Raw genomic sequence first — 21,007 nt, forward strand, 5'->3', positions numbered from 1 at the left:
CAATAGTGGTGACATAATAGATGAATGACACAGGTGAGTCACACAGCAAACATACACCGCCTGACAATTACAGGTGTCAGGGACGGCACAGGTTCACCGACTTTGCGGGGTCAATGTGCAGGGAATGGAGAGAATGAAGAGAACACTGGAAAGAATTCATTAGGGGCGCCAAGGTCTCATTACAAAGAACTCTTTATTGGCTCCACAGTCATCAATACGATTTCAGTTGCCATTTCCTAGCACAGGACTGAACCTTGTCAGGAGAAATTAAAGTGTACAACCTCATTTGAGCTTCAGTTTTGCCAGCGCAGCAGTAAAGGGGAAATCCAATGGGATCACCGACACAGGAGTGAAGGGTAATTCCCCCAATGGGGTCATCGGCACAGGAATGAAGGGGAAATCTCCCAATGGGGTCAATGACACAAGTTTAAAGGGTAATTCCCCCAATGAGGTTATCAGTATAGGAGTTAAGGGGAAATCTTCCTATTGGGTCATCGGCACAGGAATGAAGGTGAAATCTCCCAATGGGGTCATTCGCACAGGAGTAAAGGGAAAATCTCCCAATGGGGTCAACGACACAGGAGTAAAGGGTAATTCCCCCAATGGTGTTATCAGTATAGGAGTAATGGGGAAATCTTCCAATTGGGTCATCAGCACAGGTATGAAGGGGAAATCTCCCAATGGGGTCATTGGCACAGGAGTAAAGGGAAAATCTCCCAATGGGGTCAACGACACAGGAGTAAAGGGTAATTCCCCCAATGGTGTTATCAGTATAGGAGTAATGGGGAAATCTTCCAATTGGGTCATCAGCACAGGTATGAAGGGGAAATCTCCCAATGGGGTCAATGACACAAGTTTAAAGGGTAATTCCCCCAATGGGGTTATCAGTATAGAAGTAAAGGGGAAATCTTCCTATTGGGTCATCGGCACAGGAATAAAGGGGAAATCTCCCAATGGGGTCATCGGGACAGGAATAAAGGGGAAATCTCCCAATGGGGTCATCGGCACAGGAGTAAAGGGTAATTCCCCCAATGGTGTTATCAGTGTAGGAGTAAAGGGGAAATCTTCCTATTGGGTCATTGGCAAAGGAATAAAGGGGAATCTCCCAATGGGGTCATCCATACCTCCCAACATTTCGAGATAGGAATGAGGGACACCTACTATCAAAACGTATGTAGGCATAGGACATGCCTCCTGCCACACCCCCTTAACCTCCCTGGCGGTATGATTATTTCAGATTTTAGGTGCTGAAAGCGGTACCATTATTTTGCAAGGAAATTTGGTGTTTTACATTGTAGGCCTGTAATTCTTAGGAATAACTCACTTAAATCTGTCCAAACAAGAGTCTAGTAGACATCCCGGGTATGATAAAGTTTGAAAAACAAAATCATAAATTATAATATAATAAATAATTATAAATAATTATAACAACTAATAATATAATTATAATAAAAATTATTCAACAATGTAATCAACTCAAAAACACTGAAATTTGCTCAGTTGCAGAATTGTCTCTGTCATTTACTTTTATTTTTTTATGACGAATATCGCACAATTCTGCAAGTGATTCTAATTTATTATCGCTGTTTTCTAGCTGCTCTAAAATCACTTTTGACATAAAGGGACACTTTTGGTTGCTATGGACAATCTACAGTTTGCAGGCAGAAAGAACAGTTTTTATTATATAAAAGTACATGTAGGGCACTGGGCAGACCACTAGGGACAAGGGGTGTGTATTTTTTACATACAGTACTGTAATCTATAAGATTACAGTATATTGTATGTATTGTTTTTATTTACTTTTTTGAATTTGGCGCCGTTCTCCGCCCCCGTGCGTCGTAACGTCGCAGGGAACGGAGATCGGCAGCACACAGGGACACTGTGTGAATATGTGCGAGGTCCCGCTCGCTCACACAGCGGGGAGGCATCGCAGGATCCAGGGATAAGGTAAGTAACTTTGTCTGTGGCTACTGCGAGGCGAGCCCGAGTCTGGCTCGGGGATACCGCTTTTGGTACAGAAATCTTACCCCGAGCCAGACTCGGGGATACCGCCAGAAGGGCTAAAGGAGAATTAACAAAAAAAAGGTTAATTAAATCCACAAGTGCTTTTTTTACCACCAATATTCCTTCATATTGGCATTAAAATGTACAAATGCAGCAATTTAGAAATCAGATGAAAGGTTTAACAGTGAAAAACACTTTTTGAAAGATAAAAGGTGCATTTTATATACAACTATATAGACCAGACCAAAATGAGGGACAAATGAGGAGGAAGGAGGGACATTATTCCAAATCAGGGACAGTCCCTCTAAATCAGGGACAGTTGGGAGCTATGGGTCACGGCACAGAAGTAAGGGGGAAATCTTCCAATTGGGTCATCAGCACAGGAGTAAAGGGAAAATCTCTCAATGGGGTTATTAGTAAAGGAGTAAAGGGGGAATCTTCCAATGAGGTTATCAGTAAGGGCATAAAGGGGAAATCTCCCAGTGGGGTCATTGGCACAGGAGTAAAGGAGTAAAGGAGTAAAATGTGGAAATCTCCCAATGGGGTCATCAGCACAGGAATGAAGGGGGAATATCTCTATGGGGTCATTGGAACAAGAGTAAGGGGGAATTCTCCCAATGAGGTCATCGGCACAGGAGTAAAGATGACATCTCCATGAGGTCATCGGCACAGGAATAAAGGAGAAATCTCTCTATGGGGTCATCAGCACAGGAGTAAGGCCTCGTATACACGACCGGTTTCCTTGGCCGAATCCATCAAGAAACTTGGTGGCAGAGCTTTTTTGCAGAGGAAACCGGTCGTGTGTACGTTTTTCATCGAGGAAACTGTCAAGGAACTCGACGAGCAAAAAAGAGAGCAAGTTCTCTTCAGTAGATCCGGTGCGAACTGCCTCACGACTATATACGTCGGCAGAATGGCACCGGCAGGCAAAGCAACGTACCTGTACGTTGCATTGAATCTGCTGCCTAGCAGGCGCACGCCCACCATTGGCAGCGGACGCACATGCCCGCCGTGAGCTCCGTGACCCGCAATCGCATCAGGGAGCGTCAGAACGGGGAGACTTCTGTGCAAACAAGGCATTTCCCTGTTCTGCCTAGTGACAGGAGAGTGATCTACTGCTCCCTGTCATCGGGAGTAGTGATCACTGTCGTTTCACTTGTAGCCCAGCCCCCCATACAGTTAGAATCACTCCCTAGGACACACTTAACCCCTTCATCGCCCGCTAGTGGTTAACCCCTTCCCTACCAGTGTAATTTACACAGTAATCAGTGCATTTTTATAGTACTGATCGCTGTATAAATGACAATGGTCCCAAAATAGTGTCAAAAGTGTCTGCCACAATATCGCAGTCACAATTAAAAAAAAAAAATCGCAGATCGCCGCCATTACTAGTAAAAAAAAATAATAATAAAAATGCCATAAAACTATCCCCTATTTTGTAGAAGCTATAACTTTTGCGCAAACCAATCAATATACACTTATTGCGATTTTTTATTTTTTTTCAAAAAATATGTAGAAGAATACGTATCGGCCTAACCTGTGGAAATTGTTTTATTTTTATATATTTTTGGGGGATATTTATTATAGCAAAAAGAGAAAATATAGCTTTTTTTTTAAATGTACGCTATTTTTTTGTTTATAGCGCAAAAAAATAAAAACCGCAGAGGTGATAAAATACCACCAAAAGAAAGCTCTATTTGTGGGAAAACAAGGACGTCAATTTTGTTTGGGTGCCACGACCGCGCAATAGTCAGTTAAAGAAACGCAGTGCCGAATTGCAAAAAATGGCCTGGTCATCGGACAGCCAATTCTTCCGGGGCTGAAGTGGTTAACATAAAAAAAATCCAGTGTCAGATCTTCTTTTTTCCATAGGGTACCTTTGTATCCTTTTGGTATCTTTTAATTTGGAGGCCCTGATTCGTCGCTGAAAAGCTGATTGTACTTTACATTCTCCCTAAACACAAAAACACGCTGACAGCAAACCGGCGTTGGTTCTATGAATGTTCTGGACTATTTTCGGCAGATGGAAACTTCTGTCTGGTGAATGCATTGCTTATCACAACAGGCCGTCAGTAGGCCTCTGGTAACACACCGGAGGCGCAGGCCGTCACAATGGAGAGCTTTAGGTCTGCGTTCTACTTCCAGACACGAGTCTATAAATAACGTTGTGTTTTCTAGAATGACACAAACCACAAGAATGCGATTCCACCTCTCGGTCTGGTCCTGAACTAAGACGGGTTGTGTGAGGTACAACTGTCCCAGGGCCCTAGTATTCGTTTGGCACCCAAAATGCGTTGTGATTCTGCTGTGACTGTCACGCTACAGAATCGAGCGGCAAAATGTGCGTTAAACCCACTTCAGCCCCGGAAGATTTTACCCCCTTCCTCACCAGAGCACTTTTTACAATTTTCACTGCGTCGATTTAACTGACAATTGCGCGGTCGTGCGACGTTGTACCCAAACAAAATTTGCGTCTTTTTTGTCCCACAAATAGAGCTTTCTTTTGGTGGTATTTAATCACCTCTGCGGTTCTCATTTTTTGCGCTATAAACAAAAGAACAGCAACAATTTTGAAAAAATCCACTTTGCACTACAAGTGCAAACTACAGCCCAGATTCTCATACAATTACGTTGCTCCTGGGCAGCGTAACGTATGTGATTTACGTTACACCGCCGCAGGTTTACAGCGTTAGTGCCTGATTCTCAGAACACTTACCTGTAAACTTGCGGTGGTGTATCGTAAAAGTGCTCGGCGCAAGCCCGCCCAATTAAAATGGGGCGGGCACCATTTAAATTAGGCGCGTTCCCGCGCAGAGCGTACTGCGCATGCTCCGTCGGGTAAATTACCCGACGTGCATTGCGCTAAATGATGTCGCATCGACGTCATTTGCTTAGACGTTAACGTAAATGGCGTCCAGCGCCATTCACGGACGTCTTACGCAAACGACGTAGATTTTTTAAATTTTGACGCGGGAACGATGGCCATACTTAACATTGGCTGCGCCTCCATAGACCCAGGGGCAACTTTACGTGTCGGAAAGGCTACGGAAACAACGTAAATTCTCTGCGTCGAGCGCGCGTACGTTCGGGAATCGTCGTAATTTGCTAATTTACATAAACGACGTGGAAAACTACGTCGGCGACACCTAGCGACGGGAAAAAAAATTGCATTTAAGATCTGACAGCGTAAGAGCCTTACGCCTGTCAGATCTAATGGGTATCTATGCGTAACTGATTCTAAGAATCAGTCGCATAGATACCCGGGGCCAGATTAGGACTTACGACGGCGCAAATGGTGTTGCGCCGTCGTAATGCCTTTGAGAATCTGGGCCTACAAGTGCACTTGGAAGTGCAGTCGCTGTAAATCTGAGGGGAAGATCTGAAATGAGGGGAAGCTCTGCTGATTTTATCATCCAATCATGTGCAAAATGCTATTTTTTATTTTCCTTGCATGTCCCCCTCGGATCTACAGCAACTGCACTTCCAAGTGCACTTTCAGTGCAATTTCAAGTGCACTTATAGTGCAAAGTATATTTGCCTTTAGTAAATCAACCCCAATATCTTTTACTATTTGCTATAATAAATATCCCCCATTTTTTTTTTTTTAAAACAAGAATTTTTCATTTAGTTTAGGCCGATATGTATTCTTCTACATATTTTTGATAAAAAAAAAAAAATTGCAAAAAGTGTATACTGATTGGTTTGCGCAAAAGTTATAGGCCGCGATTCAGATACATTGTCGTATGTTTAAACGAGCGTAGCGCATCTCCTATGCGCTACGCCGACGTGACATTGAGAGGCAAGTACTGTATTCAGAAAGCACTTGCTCCCAAAGTAACATCGGCTAACCAAAAAAATGGGCCGGTGTAAGCGTAAGTTCAAAGTAGCAAGGCAGTGGGCGTGTTGTATTGTAATGAAGCGTGACCCCATGTAAATGCATGTCCGATCGAACGGCGCATGTGCGCATGCTCAGAATCACGTTGCAAATACTCCCTAAGATACGTCGGCTCAATGCTTTCGACGTGAACGTAACTTACGCCCAGCCCCATTCACGTACGACTTACGCAAACGACGTAAAATACGACGCTGTTCCGAAGTTTCCGACGTCCATACCTTAACATGACTTACCCCTGCTTTATGAGGGGTAAACTTACGCCGGACATACGCCTTACGTAAACGGCCTAGCTAAATCCGACGGGCGCAAGTACGTTCATGAATCGGCGTATCTAGGTCATTTGCATATTCGATGCGTAAATCTACGAAAGCGCCCCTTGCGGCCAGCGTAAATATGCACCCAAGATACGACGGCGTAAGGAGACTTAAGTCGGTCGTATCTTGCAAAATTCAGGCGTATCTCAGTTCCTGAATAAGCGCATAGATACGACGGCACGCATTTGGACTTACGACGGCGTATCTGGAGATACGCCGTCGTAAGTCCTTTCTGAATCCGGGCCATAGTGTCCACAAAATAGGAAATAGAATTATGGCATTTTTATTATTATTTTTTTTTTTTACTAGTAATGGCGGCTGCTATCTGCAATTTTTATCGATACTGCGATATTATGGTGAACACATCGGACACTTTTGACACATTTTTGGGGCAATTGACAATTTTACAGCTATCAGTGCTATAAAAATGCAATGATTACTGTAAAAATGTCACTGGCAGGAAAGGGGTTAACACTAGGAGGCGATCAAGGGGTTAACCGTGTTACCTCTACATGTTCTAACTATAGGGGGATGGGACTTGCTAGGGGAAATGACAGATCGCTGTTCATACTTTGTATGAACAGACGATCAGTCATTTCTCCCCTAAGGGAACCGGGATCTGTGTGTTTACACACACAGATCCCGGTTCTCGCTCTGTCACGGACGATCGCGGGTGCCCAGCGGTCATCGCGCGCGCCTAGTGGCCACAGGGCGAAGCAACGTAACATAACGCCGTTTCACCCAGCCGTGCTGTTCTGCCGCAGTAAAACTGCGGCGGCTGGTCTGCAAGTGGTTAAAAATAAATAAATAAATCGAGCTAAGCTTGTCACCCAAAAAAAAAGAAGCAGGAGCTTTTATTGGGCGACGCATGCGCATAGGGAAGCCCATTGAAGTGACTGTGCTGCCTTATGAATGGGATGTGGAATCATGTGAAAAATACGCAACAAAAATGGCGAGCATGAACACTTGTTCCCGCAATATATGATTGGGGCCTTCGTGTATGGCTGGCTTTCTTCTCCAGCTGTATCATTTTATTACATTCTCTGCAGAACTAAACAATTTCCTCACTTGCTTTAAGAGTTTATGCTCACAGCTATATGTAGGCGTTTTATGCCGCGAGCGTAAATTTCCAAGTTCTCTCCTGTGCCCAGTAAGCTACATGTGCCGCATACAGCCTGCCCTACAAGTGATTGGCTGTATGCGGCTGTACTCAAACGCTGATGCTTCTTTGTATTTGCATTTACCAGTGCGTGTGTATCCAGGCATTTCACTTGTATGGCAGGCGGTACATCCTGGCACTTACAGGTGCCCGCAAAATTATGCTAGACACATAAAATGCCCACCATTAGCCATGTGCATGAACCCTACAGAACTTGCTGGCAGCAAGAGACCTCGTAATAAAGCAATGGGGCCTGATTTTGCACAGCTTTAGTAAAAAAAAAAAAACAATGTTTACATGCATACAACACTACAGTGTAAATGGTGTCCATTGGCCACCAGGGTGACAGTCATCAGTATCTGTGCTGCTGATTACACACCAATGATAGAAGTAAGCTGCCTAGTGGCCTTCCGTTGCTAGGATGCAGGCGTAGGACACAGGAAGTAATTGCCTTCTAGGGTCCTTCTGTTTATAGGCAATAGTTAATGCCTCTTTCATTGCTAGGACACAGGCCACTCCTGCTGTATAGCATTCTTCTGTTGCTAGGACACAGGCCGCTCCTGCTGTATAGAATTCGTCTGTTGCTAGGACACAGGCCCCTCCTGCTGTATAGAATTTGTCTGTTGCTAGGACACAGGCTGCTCCTGCTGTATAGAATTCTTCTGTTGCTAGGACACAAGCCGCTCCTGCTGTATAGAATTCTTCTACTGCTATGACACAGATTGCTCCTGCCTCCCACCATCCTTCTGTTACTAGGGCACAGGCTGCCAATGCCTTCTAGTGTTCTTCGTTGCTAGAACACAGGCAAGTATTGCCTCCTAGCATCCTTCTGTTGCTAGTATGCAGATAGCTTTTGCCTCCTAGTGTCCTTCTGTTGCTGGGACACAGATTGCTCCTCCCGTCTTACATCCATCTGTTGCTAGGACACAGGCTGCCATGACCCCACAGTCTTCTTCGTTGCTAGGATATAGGCAAGTATTGTCTCCCTCCCACCATCCTTCTGTTGCTAGGATGCAGATGGCTATTGCCTCCTAGTATCCTTCTGTTGCTAGGACACACATATGCTCCTGCCGCCCTACATCCATCTCTTGCTATGACACAGGCTGCCTAGCCCACATAGTCTTTGTTGCTAGGACATAGACAAGTATTGCCTCCCATCTAGGACACAGGCTGTCATGCCCCCATAGTCTTCTTCATTGCTATTTTAAAGGCAAGTATTGCCTCCCACCATCCTTCTGTTGCTAGGATGCAGACAGCTATTGCCTCCTAGTGTCCTTCGTTGCTAGGACACAGGCTGCTTCTGCCGTCTAGTGTTCTTCGTTGCTAGAACACAGAGGGCTCCTGCTGTCCAGCATGCATCTGTTGCTAGGACACAGAGTGCTCCTGCCTCCTAGTGTCCTTCGTTGCTAGGACACAGGGTGCTCCTGCCCTCTAGCATGCATTATCTGTTGCTAGGACACAGGGTGCTCCTGCCCTCTAGCATGCATCATCTCTTGCTAGGACACAGGCTGCTCCTGCCTCCTAGTGTCCTTCGTTGCTAGGACACAGGGTGCTCCTGCCCTCTAGCAAGCATCTGTTGCTAGGACACAGGCTGCTCCTGCCTCCTAGTGTCCTTCGTTGCTAGGACACAGGGTGCTCCTGCCCTCTAGCATGCATCATCTGTTGCTAGGACACTGGGTGCTCCTGCCTCCTAGTGTCCTTCGTTGCTAGGACACAGGGTGCTCCTGCCCTCTAGCATGCATCATCTGTTGCTAGGACACAGGGTGCTCCTGCCTCCTAGTGTACTTCGTTGCTAGGACACAGGGTGCTCCTGCCCTCTAGCATGCATCTGTTGCTAGGACACAGGCTGCTCCTGCCTCCTAGTGAGAATACATGCACCAAAACGCATGGTAACCTGGTAAGTACCACACGGTTTGGTGTGCTGCAAATAAAAAAAAAAGGTTCTTGCACCTTTGTTTGTTTTTCATGCATTGGGCAGCCCACTGAAATGAATGGGCTGCCCTAATCATTACGGACCAAAACGCACATGCACCATCGCACCTGCATAGGCCTGTGAATGCATCCTAATAGGTAGATTCAGGTACATTGGATTAAAGTTGCGGCGTAGCTTAGCGTGGCTAGTAATGATTCTCAATAAACTTGCCTGCTAATATACGGCGGCGTAGCCTAAAGCGGGCGGGCGTAAGGGCGCCTAATTCAAATGTGTGGGGGGGGGCGTGTTTAATGTTAATGAGGCTTGACCTCACGTTTTTTACGTTTTTTTTAAACTGCGAATGGGCCGGGCGCCTACATTTCCCAGTGTGCATTGCGGCTACGTACGGGCCTATTGATTTCGACGTGGACGTAAACGACGTAAATCCCGATTCGCGGACGACTTACGCAAACAACGTAAAAAATTCGAATTTCGCGGCGGGAACCGCGGCCATACTTTAACATTGTTATTCCACCTAATAGGTGGAATAACTTTAGGCCTGCTAATGCCTTACGGAAGCGGCGTAAAACTACTGCGGCGTATAAAACGAATGCCTTCGTGAATCGGCCTATCAACTCATTTACATATTCTACGCCGACCGCAATGGAAGCGCCACCTAGCGGCCATCCGAAAAATTGCAACCTAAGATAGGACGGCGCAAGCCGTCTTATCTTAGTTATGTTTAAGCGTATCTCTGTTTGAGCATACGCTTAAACATAAGTCGGCGTAGATTCTGAGTTAGGTCGACTTATCTAGTGATAAGTCGGCCTAACTCTACCTGAATCTACCTATTAGTGGCTAACTAAAAAAAGTTTCCACCTTCAAGTGTATTTACTCCTGGCTATCATGGTACATCACCTGCACTATAAAATTAAAATTCAGCAGTAATGCGTCATTTTTTAATCAAATCCACGAACTGCAACGCATCAGCACAATCTTAGATCAGGGACGGATCCCCTTTAAAGCCCGGTGTACCATCAACACACACACAGCTCTTCTACAATCCCAAGTACACAGTACAGTAACAGCTGCCAAGAGATTCTGGGCAATGTCATCCAGATCTGTTCTGATCCCCGCCATAATCCGGGCCCCCTGCCAGGCCAGAGCAAGGCGCCATCTGCCGGAGGCAACATGGCACTGCGGGTCACATGCCTACCACAAGAGAAACAAAAATAACACGCCGTTCCAAGCCAGCTCAGATCACACACAGGCAGCAGGGAACTGGATGTCTAGAAAGCTCTATGAGCCGGGCCTGTGTTTATAAGATCTCATGACCAGGAAAGTGCTGCATCACGGCCCCCCCCCGCTCTGCCTGTGCATGGGCCTCATTCACACTGCCATAGACAAACCTGTCACCATAGGACATTTCTACATCATATACAGTAAAACCTTGGTTTGAGAGCGTTTTGCAAGACAAGCAACATTTTTAAATACATTTTGACTTGATATACAAGCGATGTCTTGATATAAGAGTAGCGTCACGTCACAACGGAGTATAAAAGAGAAGAGAGGCGCCTCTAAGTGAAGCAATATGGTTACATTTAATGAAGGTACAACATTTAGAAACTCACATGGTTGATGATTAAAAGAGGCACAGCTAAGTATGCAGCATCAAGGGTAAAGCTGTCTTCAAGCCTCGCTTTCAGATCTCTCTACTGCAGGGTAGTCTTCCTGGTCATGATTGCAGACTGACAGCGGTGAAAGCCGGGGGTGCGGAGGGCGGTCTATGTGGACAGCTTTACCCCGGATACCTGCATACTTGACATGTGACTCTTAATCATCAACAATGCAAGTTGCTAAATGTTTTACCTTCATTAACCACTTGCCGACTGCCGCCGTCACTCGAATGGCACTCCTGAGCAAAACGCCGTAGCTGTACGGCGTGCGCTTTAAGGAGTATAGGGGGCCGGAGATCGCTCCTGACAGAGCGTGGATGGGGATTTGTGTGTGTAAGCACACAAATACACATCCTGTCCGGGGAGAGGAGACAGATCATGTGTTCCTAGTATATAGGAATAACGATCGGTCTCCTCCCCAAGTCAGTCAAACCCCCCCACAGTTAGAACACACAGTGAGGGAACACATTTAACCCCTAATCGCTGTATAACTGTCAATGGTCCCAAAAATGTGTCAAAAGTGTCAGATCTGTCCACCGCAATGTCGCAGTCATGATAAAAATTGCAGATCGTCGCCATTACTAGTAAAAAAATAAATAATAAAAATGCCATTTCTTTGGTTGTGTTTTCTTTAACCACTTCCCGACCGCCGCATGTAGATATACGTCGGCAGAATGGCACGTACAGGCACATTGGCGTACCTGTACGTCCCTGCCTAGACGTGGGTCGGGGGTCCGATCGGGACCCCCCCCCCGGTACATGCGGCGGTCGGATTCCCGCGGGGAGCGATCCAGGATGACGGAGCGGCTATTCGTTTCTAGCCGCCCCCTCGCGATCGCTCCCCAGAGCTGAAGAACGGGGAGAGCCGTTTGTAAACACGGCTTCCCCGTGCTTCACTGTGGCGGCTGCATCGATCGTGTGATCCCTTTTATAGGGAGACTCAATCGATGACGTCAGTCCTACAGCCACACCCCCCTACAGTTGTAAACACACACTAGGTGAACCCTAACTCCTACAGCGCCCCCTGTGGTTAACTCCCAAACTACAACTGTCATTTTCACAATAAACAATGCAATTTAAATGCATTTTTTGCTGTGAAAATGACAATGGTCCCAAAAATGTGTCAAAATTGTCCGAAAGTGTCCGCCATAATGTCGCAGTCACGAAAAAAAACGCTGAATAATAAAACTATCCCCTATTTTGTAAACGCTATAAATTTTGCGCAAACCAATCGATAAATGCTTATTGCGATTTTTTTTACCAAAAATAGGTAGAAGAATACGTATCGGCCTAAACTGAGGAAAAAATATTTTTTATATGTTTTTGGGGGATATTTATTATAGCAAAATGTAAAAAATATTGCATTTTTTTCAAAATTGTCGCTCTATTTTTGTTTATAGCGCAAAAAATAAAAACCACAGAGGTGATCAAATACCACCAAAAGAAAGCTCTATTTGTGGGGGAAAAAAGGACGCCAATTTTGTTTGGAAGCCACGTCGCACGACCGCGCAATTGTCTGTTAAAGCGACGCAGTGCCGAATTGTAAAAACCCCTTGGGTCATTTAGCAGCATATTTGTCCGGTCCTTAAGTGGTTAATGTGATTTTGTTTGCAAAATGTGTCTGTACTGTATTAATGTTGTTTGCATATAAAAAAAAAAAAAAAGATCCGATTTAAAAAATAATAATTAAAATGCCATAAATCTTTCCCCTATTTTGTAGACACGATAACTTTTGCGCAAACCAATCAATATACACTTATTGCATTTTTTTTTTTTACCAAAAATATGTAGAAGAATATATAGATTGGCCTAAACTGATGAAGACATTATTTAATTTATTTTTTAAATTGGGATATTTATTCAAAATTGTTGCTCTTTGTTGCTGTTTATATCGCAAAAAAATTAAAACCACAGAGGTGATTTTTTGGGGTCATAAAAGGGATCACTCGATCGATGCAGCCGCCACAGTGAAGCACGGGGAAGGTGTGTTTACATACGGCTCTCCCCGTTCTTCAGCTCCGGGGACCGATCGCCGCACTCCAGCGGCGATCGGGTCCGCGGGACCCGCGGACCCGGAGCTTCGGACCGGGTCGCGGGAGCGCGCCGCGGGCACGCGCCCGCGACCCACGGATGGGTACTAGTACCGGACGTACCTGTACTTACATGTGCCCAGCCGTGCCATTCTGCCGACGTATATGTGCAGGAGGCGGTCCTTAAGTGGTTAAAGGGGTTGTAGAGGAGAGTCAGGATGCCCACTAACACACAGCTCCTTTCTCTATCTGCAACGTAGAGAGCGTCCTGACTCTCCTGTAGTCCAAGGGAGGGGGCGAGCACGACACTCCACACCAGGGAGAAAGCCTTGCATTACTGTGTGGAGTTACAGACAGAAGAACAGGAAGTGAGGATTTCTCAGAAGAAATAAGGACATTTAAAAGCAAAATGGAAGGATGAGGTAAGTGAAGGAGGACTGCACTGAGGTAAAGGAAGCTATTTAGGGGAAAAACATTGTACCTTTACAACCCCTTTAACTAATCTATCAGGATTACTTATAAATTAGGCCGTGCGCAGAACAATGGCGCACAGTAACCCATAGCAACCAGAGTTCACCTTTCCGTCAGTGCAGAGCAACTATAGATCATTGCTCTTCCACAATCACTCACTGTACTGATAAAAAAAAAACACCACAGGGTTGATTTACTAAAAGGCAAATAGACTGTGTAATTTGCAAGTGCAATTTCTACAGATCTTAGTAAATTGGGGGAAGCTCTGCTGACTTCCATCATCCAATCATGTGCATCATCATTTATTTTATTTTCCTTGCATGAAATTGGGTATTTTTGTAGTGGAGATGAAGATTCACTACAAAAATACCCAATCACACGCAAGAAAAAATAAATAAAATAATAAACAATTTTGCTTGCACGTGATTGGATGATGGAAGTCAACAGAGCTTTTTACTTATTTACTAAGCTCTGGAGCAACTGCACTCAGGGCCATCTTAATAGCGTCATGGGCCCCTGGGCAAAGTAATGCACTGGGACCTGTACCAGCCTGCCCAAATTTACACACCTACTCTCAAAAATAAAAGTATAAATTGTTGATAGAAATAAACATATATTCATTAGTACTTTCAATAAAATCAATTTGAACAAAAATTAAAGACTGATCAACACAAAGGGCCCAGTACAGGGGGATCAAGAGGGCACAATACAGGGGGAACAGGAGGGCACAGTACAGGGGGATCAAGAGGGCACAATACAGGGGGAACAGGAGGGCACAATACAGGGGGAACAGGAGGGCACAGTACAGGGGGAACAGGAGGGCACAGTACAGGGGGAACACGAGGGCACAGTACAGGGGGAACACGAGGGCACAGTACAGGGGGAACACGAGGGCACAGTACAGGGGGAACACGAGGGCACAGTACAGGGGGAACACGAGGGCACAGTACAGGGGGAACACGAGGGCACAGTACAGGGGGAACACGAGAGCGCAGTACAGGGGGAACACGAGAGCACAGTACAGGGGGAACACGAGGGCACAGTACAGGGGGAACACGAGGGCACAGTACAGGGGGAACACAAGGGCACAGTACAGGGGGAACAGGAGGGCACAGTACAGGGGCAACAGGAGGGCACAGTACAGGGGGAACAAGAGGGCACAGTACAGGGGGAGCAAGAGGGCACAGTACAGGGGGAACAGGAGGGCACAGTACAGGGGGAACAGGAGGGCTCAGTACAGGGGGACCAAGAGGGCACAATACTGGGACCAGGAGGGCACAATACTTTGAACATGAGGGCACAGTACGGGTTCTGGGATGCTTCCTGGGACACAGCCATACTGGGACAGTTTAGTAAAACTCATGACTGTCCCAGAAAATCCTGGACAGCTGGCAAGTTTTATGCAATGAAAGATTATCATGGGGGCCCCCATGCACCTGGGGCCCCTGGGCAGTGCCCAGGGGTGCCCATGCATTAAGACAGCCCTGACTGCACTTGCAATGTACTATTTGCCTTTAGTAAATCAACCCCTATATTGCCAATAGCTCTATAAGGTTGGTTAAAGCGGACCTTCAGTCATTTTTACATCGCGTCACGAGTAGCCGAAAGAAGCCGAACGTCGGTGCGGCTCTATACGGCGCCTGCGCACTGACGCCCAGTCCCGAAGACCATACCCGGAAGCGGCGGAGAAGATCGCTCTCTAAAACGGTAAGTACTGCTTCGATTTTAAAAAAACTACCCGATTCCCCTTGACAAAATGAGCCTCAATCCAATGTTAAAAATGTACTTTTCGGGTGAACCTCCACTTTAAATCTTCTGCCCTTGTTGTTGTTTTAACTTTGAATAGTAAAACATTTTTTTCTGCCATTAAATACCTTACACAGCCCACTTCCTGTTTCCTGTCTGGTCATTAGCCTAGGCCAGTGATGGTGAACCTTGGCACCCCAGATGATGCTCAATTACACTGCAGAGGCCATACCTCCCAACTGTCCCTGATTTCGAGGCACTGTCCCTGATTTGGAGCAATGTCCCTCTGTCCCTCATTCTTCCTCATTTGTCCCTCATTTTGGTCTGATCCATATAATCTATATATATAAAACTCAACGTGTGTGTGTGTGTATGTATGTATGTTCCAGCATCACGTCCAAACGGCTAAAGATATTAACATGAAACTTGGCACGCATGTTACTTATATGTCAGCAACAAACAAAGGATAGGTGGTTTAACCCTTACCCACCCCCATTTGCCATGGTCAGGGTTTTCCTTTAAAGTCCCATTCAACTCTATGGGAAATACATGTTACTTCATAACTTCCAAACGGCTGTACATATTTCGATAACACTTGGTCACATGTTACTTATATGTCCACTTAAACTATAGGATAGTTCATTTATCCCTTAACTACCCCCATTTGTGAGGGTCGGGGTTTTTGTTTAAAGTCCCATGCAAATCAATGGGAAATGTTCCCACATAACTTCTGTACGCCTGGAGATATTTCAATAATACCTGGTACACATATTACTTATATGCCAAATAAAAATATATGACAGTTAAATTAACCCTTACCTACACCCTTATATAAAAGATGGGTATATTTATATTACTATGATTTTCCTCCCCAAAAGGTTAAGATAGGAAGACCGGGTATTCAGCTAGTTGTACATAAAATGCACTTTCCATCAAAAAGCATTTCCCAGCACTAAACCTTTCATCCGATTTCTAAATTGCTGCATTTGTAACTTCCAAAAGCCAATATTAGGAATAGTAGTGGTAAAAAAAAAGCCCTTATGCGTTTACCCAATCTTTTTTTTTCTTTAAGGGGGCGTGACAAGAGGTGTGTCCTATTCCTGCATACTTTTGCTGATAGGTGTCCCTCATTCCCATCTCAAAAATTTGGGAGGTGTGAGAGTGCATGAGCATCGTGGGAAACATAGTTCTATAACATCTGGGGTGCCAAGGTTCGCCATCACTGGCCTAGGCTTATGGCTTCATGCACAGCTCTCTCTCTCGTGAGAGTTTGCCAGGAAAGGAGGGGGGATGAGTCACAAGGGGGCCAATAGCTGGAGGTGGAGGTGTGTCTGTGTAAATCCAGGAAGTGAACAGGCAGCAGCTGAAGCTGCCCACAGTTAAAATGGCTGCAGCCAGACTCAGTGGAGGGAGATTTATGCAGCTTGTTTGGCAAATACAGAATCACAGTACTGTATATATAAAATAATATACAAAATGGTTGAAGGGGGAATCTATATCTATATTTATCTATCTCTAGATATATCTCTCTCTCTCTCTCTATATATATATATATATATATATATATATATATATAGATAGATATATCTATGTCTATCTATCTCTAGATAGCTAGATAGATAGATAGATAGATGGATATAGATATAAATCTATCTATCTATCTATCTATCTATCTATCTATCTATCTATCTATCTCTAGATCTATCTATCTATCTATCTATTTATCGAGATATATATATATATATAGATCTATCTAGAGATAGATAGATAGATAGATAGATAGATAGATAGATAGATTTATATTTATATCTATATCTATCTATCTCTCTATCTATCTATCTCTCTATCTATCTATCTATCTATCTATCTATCTATCTCTATCTATCTATCTAGAGATAGATAGATATATATATAGATAGATAGATAGATAGATTTATATCTATCTATCTATCTATCTATCTATCTATCTATCTATCTAGAGATAGATATAGATATATCTAGAGATATATAGATATAGATAGATAGATAGATAGATAGATAGATAGATAGATAGATAGATAGATAGATATCTATCTATCTATCTATCTATATCTATATATCTATATCTATCTATCTCTAGATAGATAGATATATCTAGAGATAGATAGATAGATAGATAGATAGATAGAAATCTATCTATCTATCTGATAGATTTCTATCTATCTATCTATCTATCTATCTATCTATATATATACTAAAGCATACCTCCCAACATTTTGAGATGGGAATGAGGGACACCTACTTGCAAATGTATGTAGGCATAGGACACGCCCCCTGACACACCCCCTTAAAGGCAAATGAACCAATAAAAAATTCATTAAAACCACAAGTGCTTTTTTTTTTACCACTACTATTCCTTTTAAGTTGGCTTTTAAAATTTACAAATGCAGCAATTTAGAAATTGGATGAAAGGTTTAGCACTGGGGAACACTTTTTGAAAAATAAAAAGTGTATTTTATATACATCTATACAGATCAGACCAAAATCAGGGACAAATGAGGGGGACGGCGGGACATTGCTCCAAATCAGGGACAGTCCCTCCAAATCAGGGACAGTTGGGAGCTCTGGATGTCACTTCTATTGCTCTCAGCCTCCTCCAAATTCCTTTTTCAGTGATATATTTAACAGAATAACAGAAAGAGAATTTCATTTGTACAGTTTGCATAGGACACAATATCAGACGTGAGAATCTCATTCCTATACATGAATTATATCAGACCCAGTACTATCTTGCAGCAGCAGTGTTCTGGGTCTGCAGTGCCCCGTTGTTGTTGTTGTTGTGCCCCAACACTCGACTTTCCCTGACATTGATTGACCCATATACATAAAATCAGCAGAAACAAGGACAGTCTGTGTTTACCTAATGCAACCAAACATGTATTATGTTCGCAAAGGACGTCTGAATCTGATTGGCTACCGCAGTGCAGACAGCTTTAATTGAATTAATAAGTCCCTCCGGGGGGTTAATGGTGACGGGAACATCGCGCTGTAAACAATGATCGGGCAAGTTAATGTTCTGCAGCGTTCCAGCATTCCCTGGCTCTGTGTACAAACAATAGCTCGGGTTACGGCTGCCATACACGGTTCTGATTGCGGTCCAATTTCAGCTGAAATTCAACACCCCCCTGCACCCGGGTTCAATAAAAGTTGATCGTTTAATCGATTCGGAGATGGGTGGTAAATTGTCAGGCACACAGCTTCTGTATCCAATCAGAAGCAGCCGCTTTTTCGGGCGCCAGGGACGGCTGTCAGAACGTAATAGCCTGCAGAGGAGATCCGTCCATCTGCGCTGTATAAGGCGGATGGAGGAATCTGTGAAGAAATCTATGTGTGTGTGGGCCAGCTTTTATCCAAACAACGGGTTCGGGTTTTTACCGACCGAAGAATCGACCGCGCGTCCGTAAAACGGTGTCTGATTTTCAGAGACGGCAATGAAAACATTTGTCCCTGGAAATGTCCTTGGCTGTCAACGTCCCATCAAACCTCAATGTCAAGATTTTTTTTAGCCTCATTTAAATAATATAAAAACATAATTTTGTAACGTGAAAAAAGCCCCCGGCAGTCCTGGCTGAGACTTGTAGTCCGTTATAAAGCCAGGTCGTTCGTCTCCGGACTCACCTGTTGATGTCACCGACGTAATTGCTGTGTTCATCCAGAAATCTCTTCCATCCATCCTCCGTCTTCACCCAGCTCTGCCCGGGGGACCTCCAGTCCTGTCCTAGGAAGGGCATTGTGTCGGGGATCAGCTGATTCTCTCTCTCTCTCTTTCTCTCTCTCTCTCTGTTCTGTTGCAGTGTTTTCAGTCTAGTGTTCTCAGCCTGAGCTGGGCTATTTATAGCGCAGCCTTTGTTGCCGGAAGTGTTGGCCCCTCCCCTCCGCTGACACGTGGCTTTGTTTATGCTGCAGCTTTGTTATTGCAAAATTGGAAACTGGATCCTTGGCTGTGTCCTGAGACCAACAGCTGCAGATCTGACACATTGTATCTGCCATCTCTATGGGCTAAACAGAGCCCCTTTCCCCTGCCCGCCGCCTCCTGTTGCCGGGAAAGTCCTGTCTTTAAAGAACTGTCCCTGAATCGCTCGTCCTTTGAATTCACCTTCATTTCATAAAGCGACCCCGTTGTGTCGCAAATCCCTAGATCCCGGGATGTTTATTTCGTTAACTATTTATTCAAATATATCTAAAAAATAAAAAAGTTTGGGCCAGATCCACAGAGAGAGTATGCCGGCGTATCTACTGATACGCCGGCGTACTTTCAAATTTCCTGCGTCGTATCTTTAGTTTGAATCCTCAAACCAAGATACGACGGCATCTGGGTTAGATCCGACAGGTGTACGGCTTCGTACGCCTTCGGATCTTAGATGCAATACTTCGGCGTCCGCTGGGTGGAGTTTGCGTCCTTTTCCGCGTCGGGTATGCAAATTAGCTATTTCCGACGATCCACGAACGTCGCATTTTCTTACGTCGTCTCTAGTCGGCTTTTTCCGGCGTATAGTTAAAGCTGGTATTTTCCGGCGTATAGTTAGATTTGCCATGTTAAGTATGGCCGTCGTTCCCGCATCGAAATTTGATTTTTAATTTTTTTTGCGTAAGTTGTCCGTGAATAGGGATGGACGTAATTCACGTCTAAGTTAAAAAAATACGTTGTTGCGACGTCATTTAGCGCAATGCACGGAGGGAAATTTAAGGACGGCGCATGCGCAGTTCATTCGGCGCGGGGACGCGCTTCATTTAAATGAAACACGCCCCCTACTCGCCGATTTGAATTACGCGCCGAGAGATACACTACGGCGCCGTAACTTACGGCGCAAATTCTTTGTGGATTCAAAGGGCCAGATTCTCATACATTTACGTTGCTCCTGGGCAGCGTAACATATGTGATTTACGTTACACCGCCACAGGTTTACAGGTTTACAGCCTGATTCTCAGAACACTTACCTGTAAACTTGCGGCGGTGTATCGTTAAATCGCTCGGCGCAAGCCCGCCCAATTCAAATGGGGCAGGCATCATTTAAATTAGGCGCACTCCCGCGCCGAGCGTACTGCGCATGCTTCGTCGGGTAAATTACCCGACGTGCATTGCGCTAAATGACGTCGCACAGACGTCATTTGCTTAGACGTTAACGTAAATGGTGTCCAGCGCCATTCACGGACGTCTTACGCAAACGACGTAATTTTTTTAAATTTTGACGCGGGAACGACGGCCATACTTAACATTGGTTGCCCCTCATAATAGCAGGGGCAACTTTACGCGTCGGAATGGCTATGGAAACAACGTAAATTCTCTGCGTCGAGCGCGTGTACGTTCGGGAATCGCCGTAATTTGCTAATTTACATAAGCGACGGGGAAAACGACGTCCGCGACACCTAGCGGTGGGAAACAAAATTGCATATTAGATCTGACAGCGTAAGAGCCTTACGCCTGTCAGATCTAATGGGTATCTATGCATAACTGATTCTAAGAATCAGTCGCATAGATACCTGGGGCCAGATGAGGAGTTACGACGGCGCAAATGGTGTTGCGCCGTCGTAACGCCTTTGAGAATCTGGGCTTATGAATTAAAAAGTAAGTTACAGCGGCGTAGCGTATCTCACATACGCTGCGCCTATCTATTGTATGTGGATCTGGCCCTATATCTAAAAATAAACTGAAGCTGGCCATACACTATGCAATTTGATTGTACATTCGTCTTTAACCCCTTAACCACTTAAGCCCCGGACCATTATGCAGGTAAAGGACCTGGCCACTTTTTGCGATTCG

At 44.8% G+C, this 21,007-nt stretch overlaps 1 protein-coding gene across 1 annotated transcript in view; it reads right to left on the reverse strand.

Annotated features, from left to right (window-relative positions):
• Positions 1-19,066, reverse strand: part of FBXO32 (F-box protein 32) — a 53,817-nt gene extending 34,751 nt beyond the window's left edge. The window contains exon 1 of the mRNA XM_040354928.1: positions 18,865-19,066. Coding sequence (XP_040210862.1) covers positions 18,865-18,977 — 113 coding nt within the window. The 5' untranslated portion in view covers positions 18,978-19,066. The remainder of the gene's footprint in view (positions 1-18,864) is intronic.
• Positions 19,067-21,007: the final 1,941 nt, after the last annotated feature.

The sequence above is a fragment of the Rana temporaria genome, chromosome 5 (genome assembly GCF_905171775.1).
Source record: "Rana temporaria chromosome 5, aRanTem1.1, whole genome shotgun sequence".
Classification (NCBI taxonomy): Eukaryota; Metazoa; Chordata; class Amphibia; order Anura; family Ranidae; genus Rana; species Rana temporaria.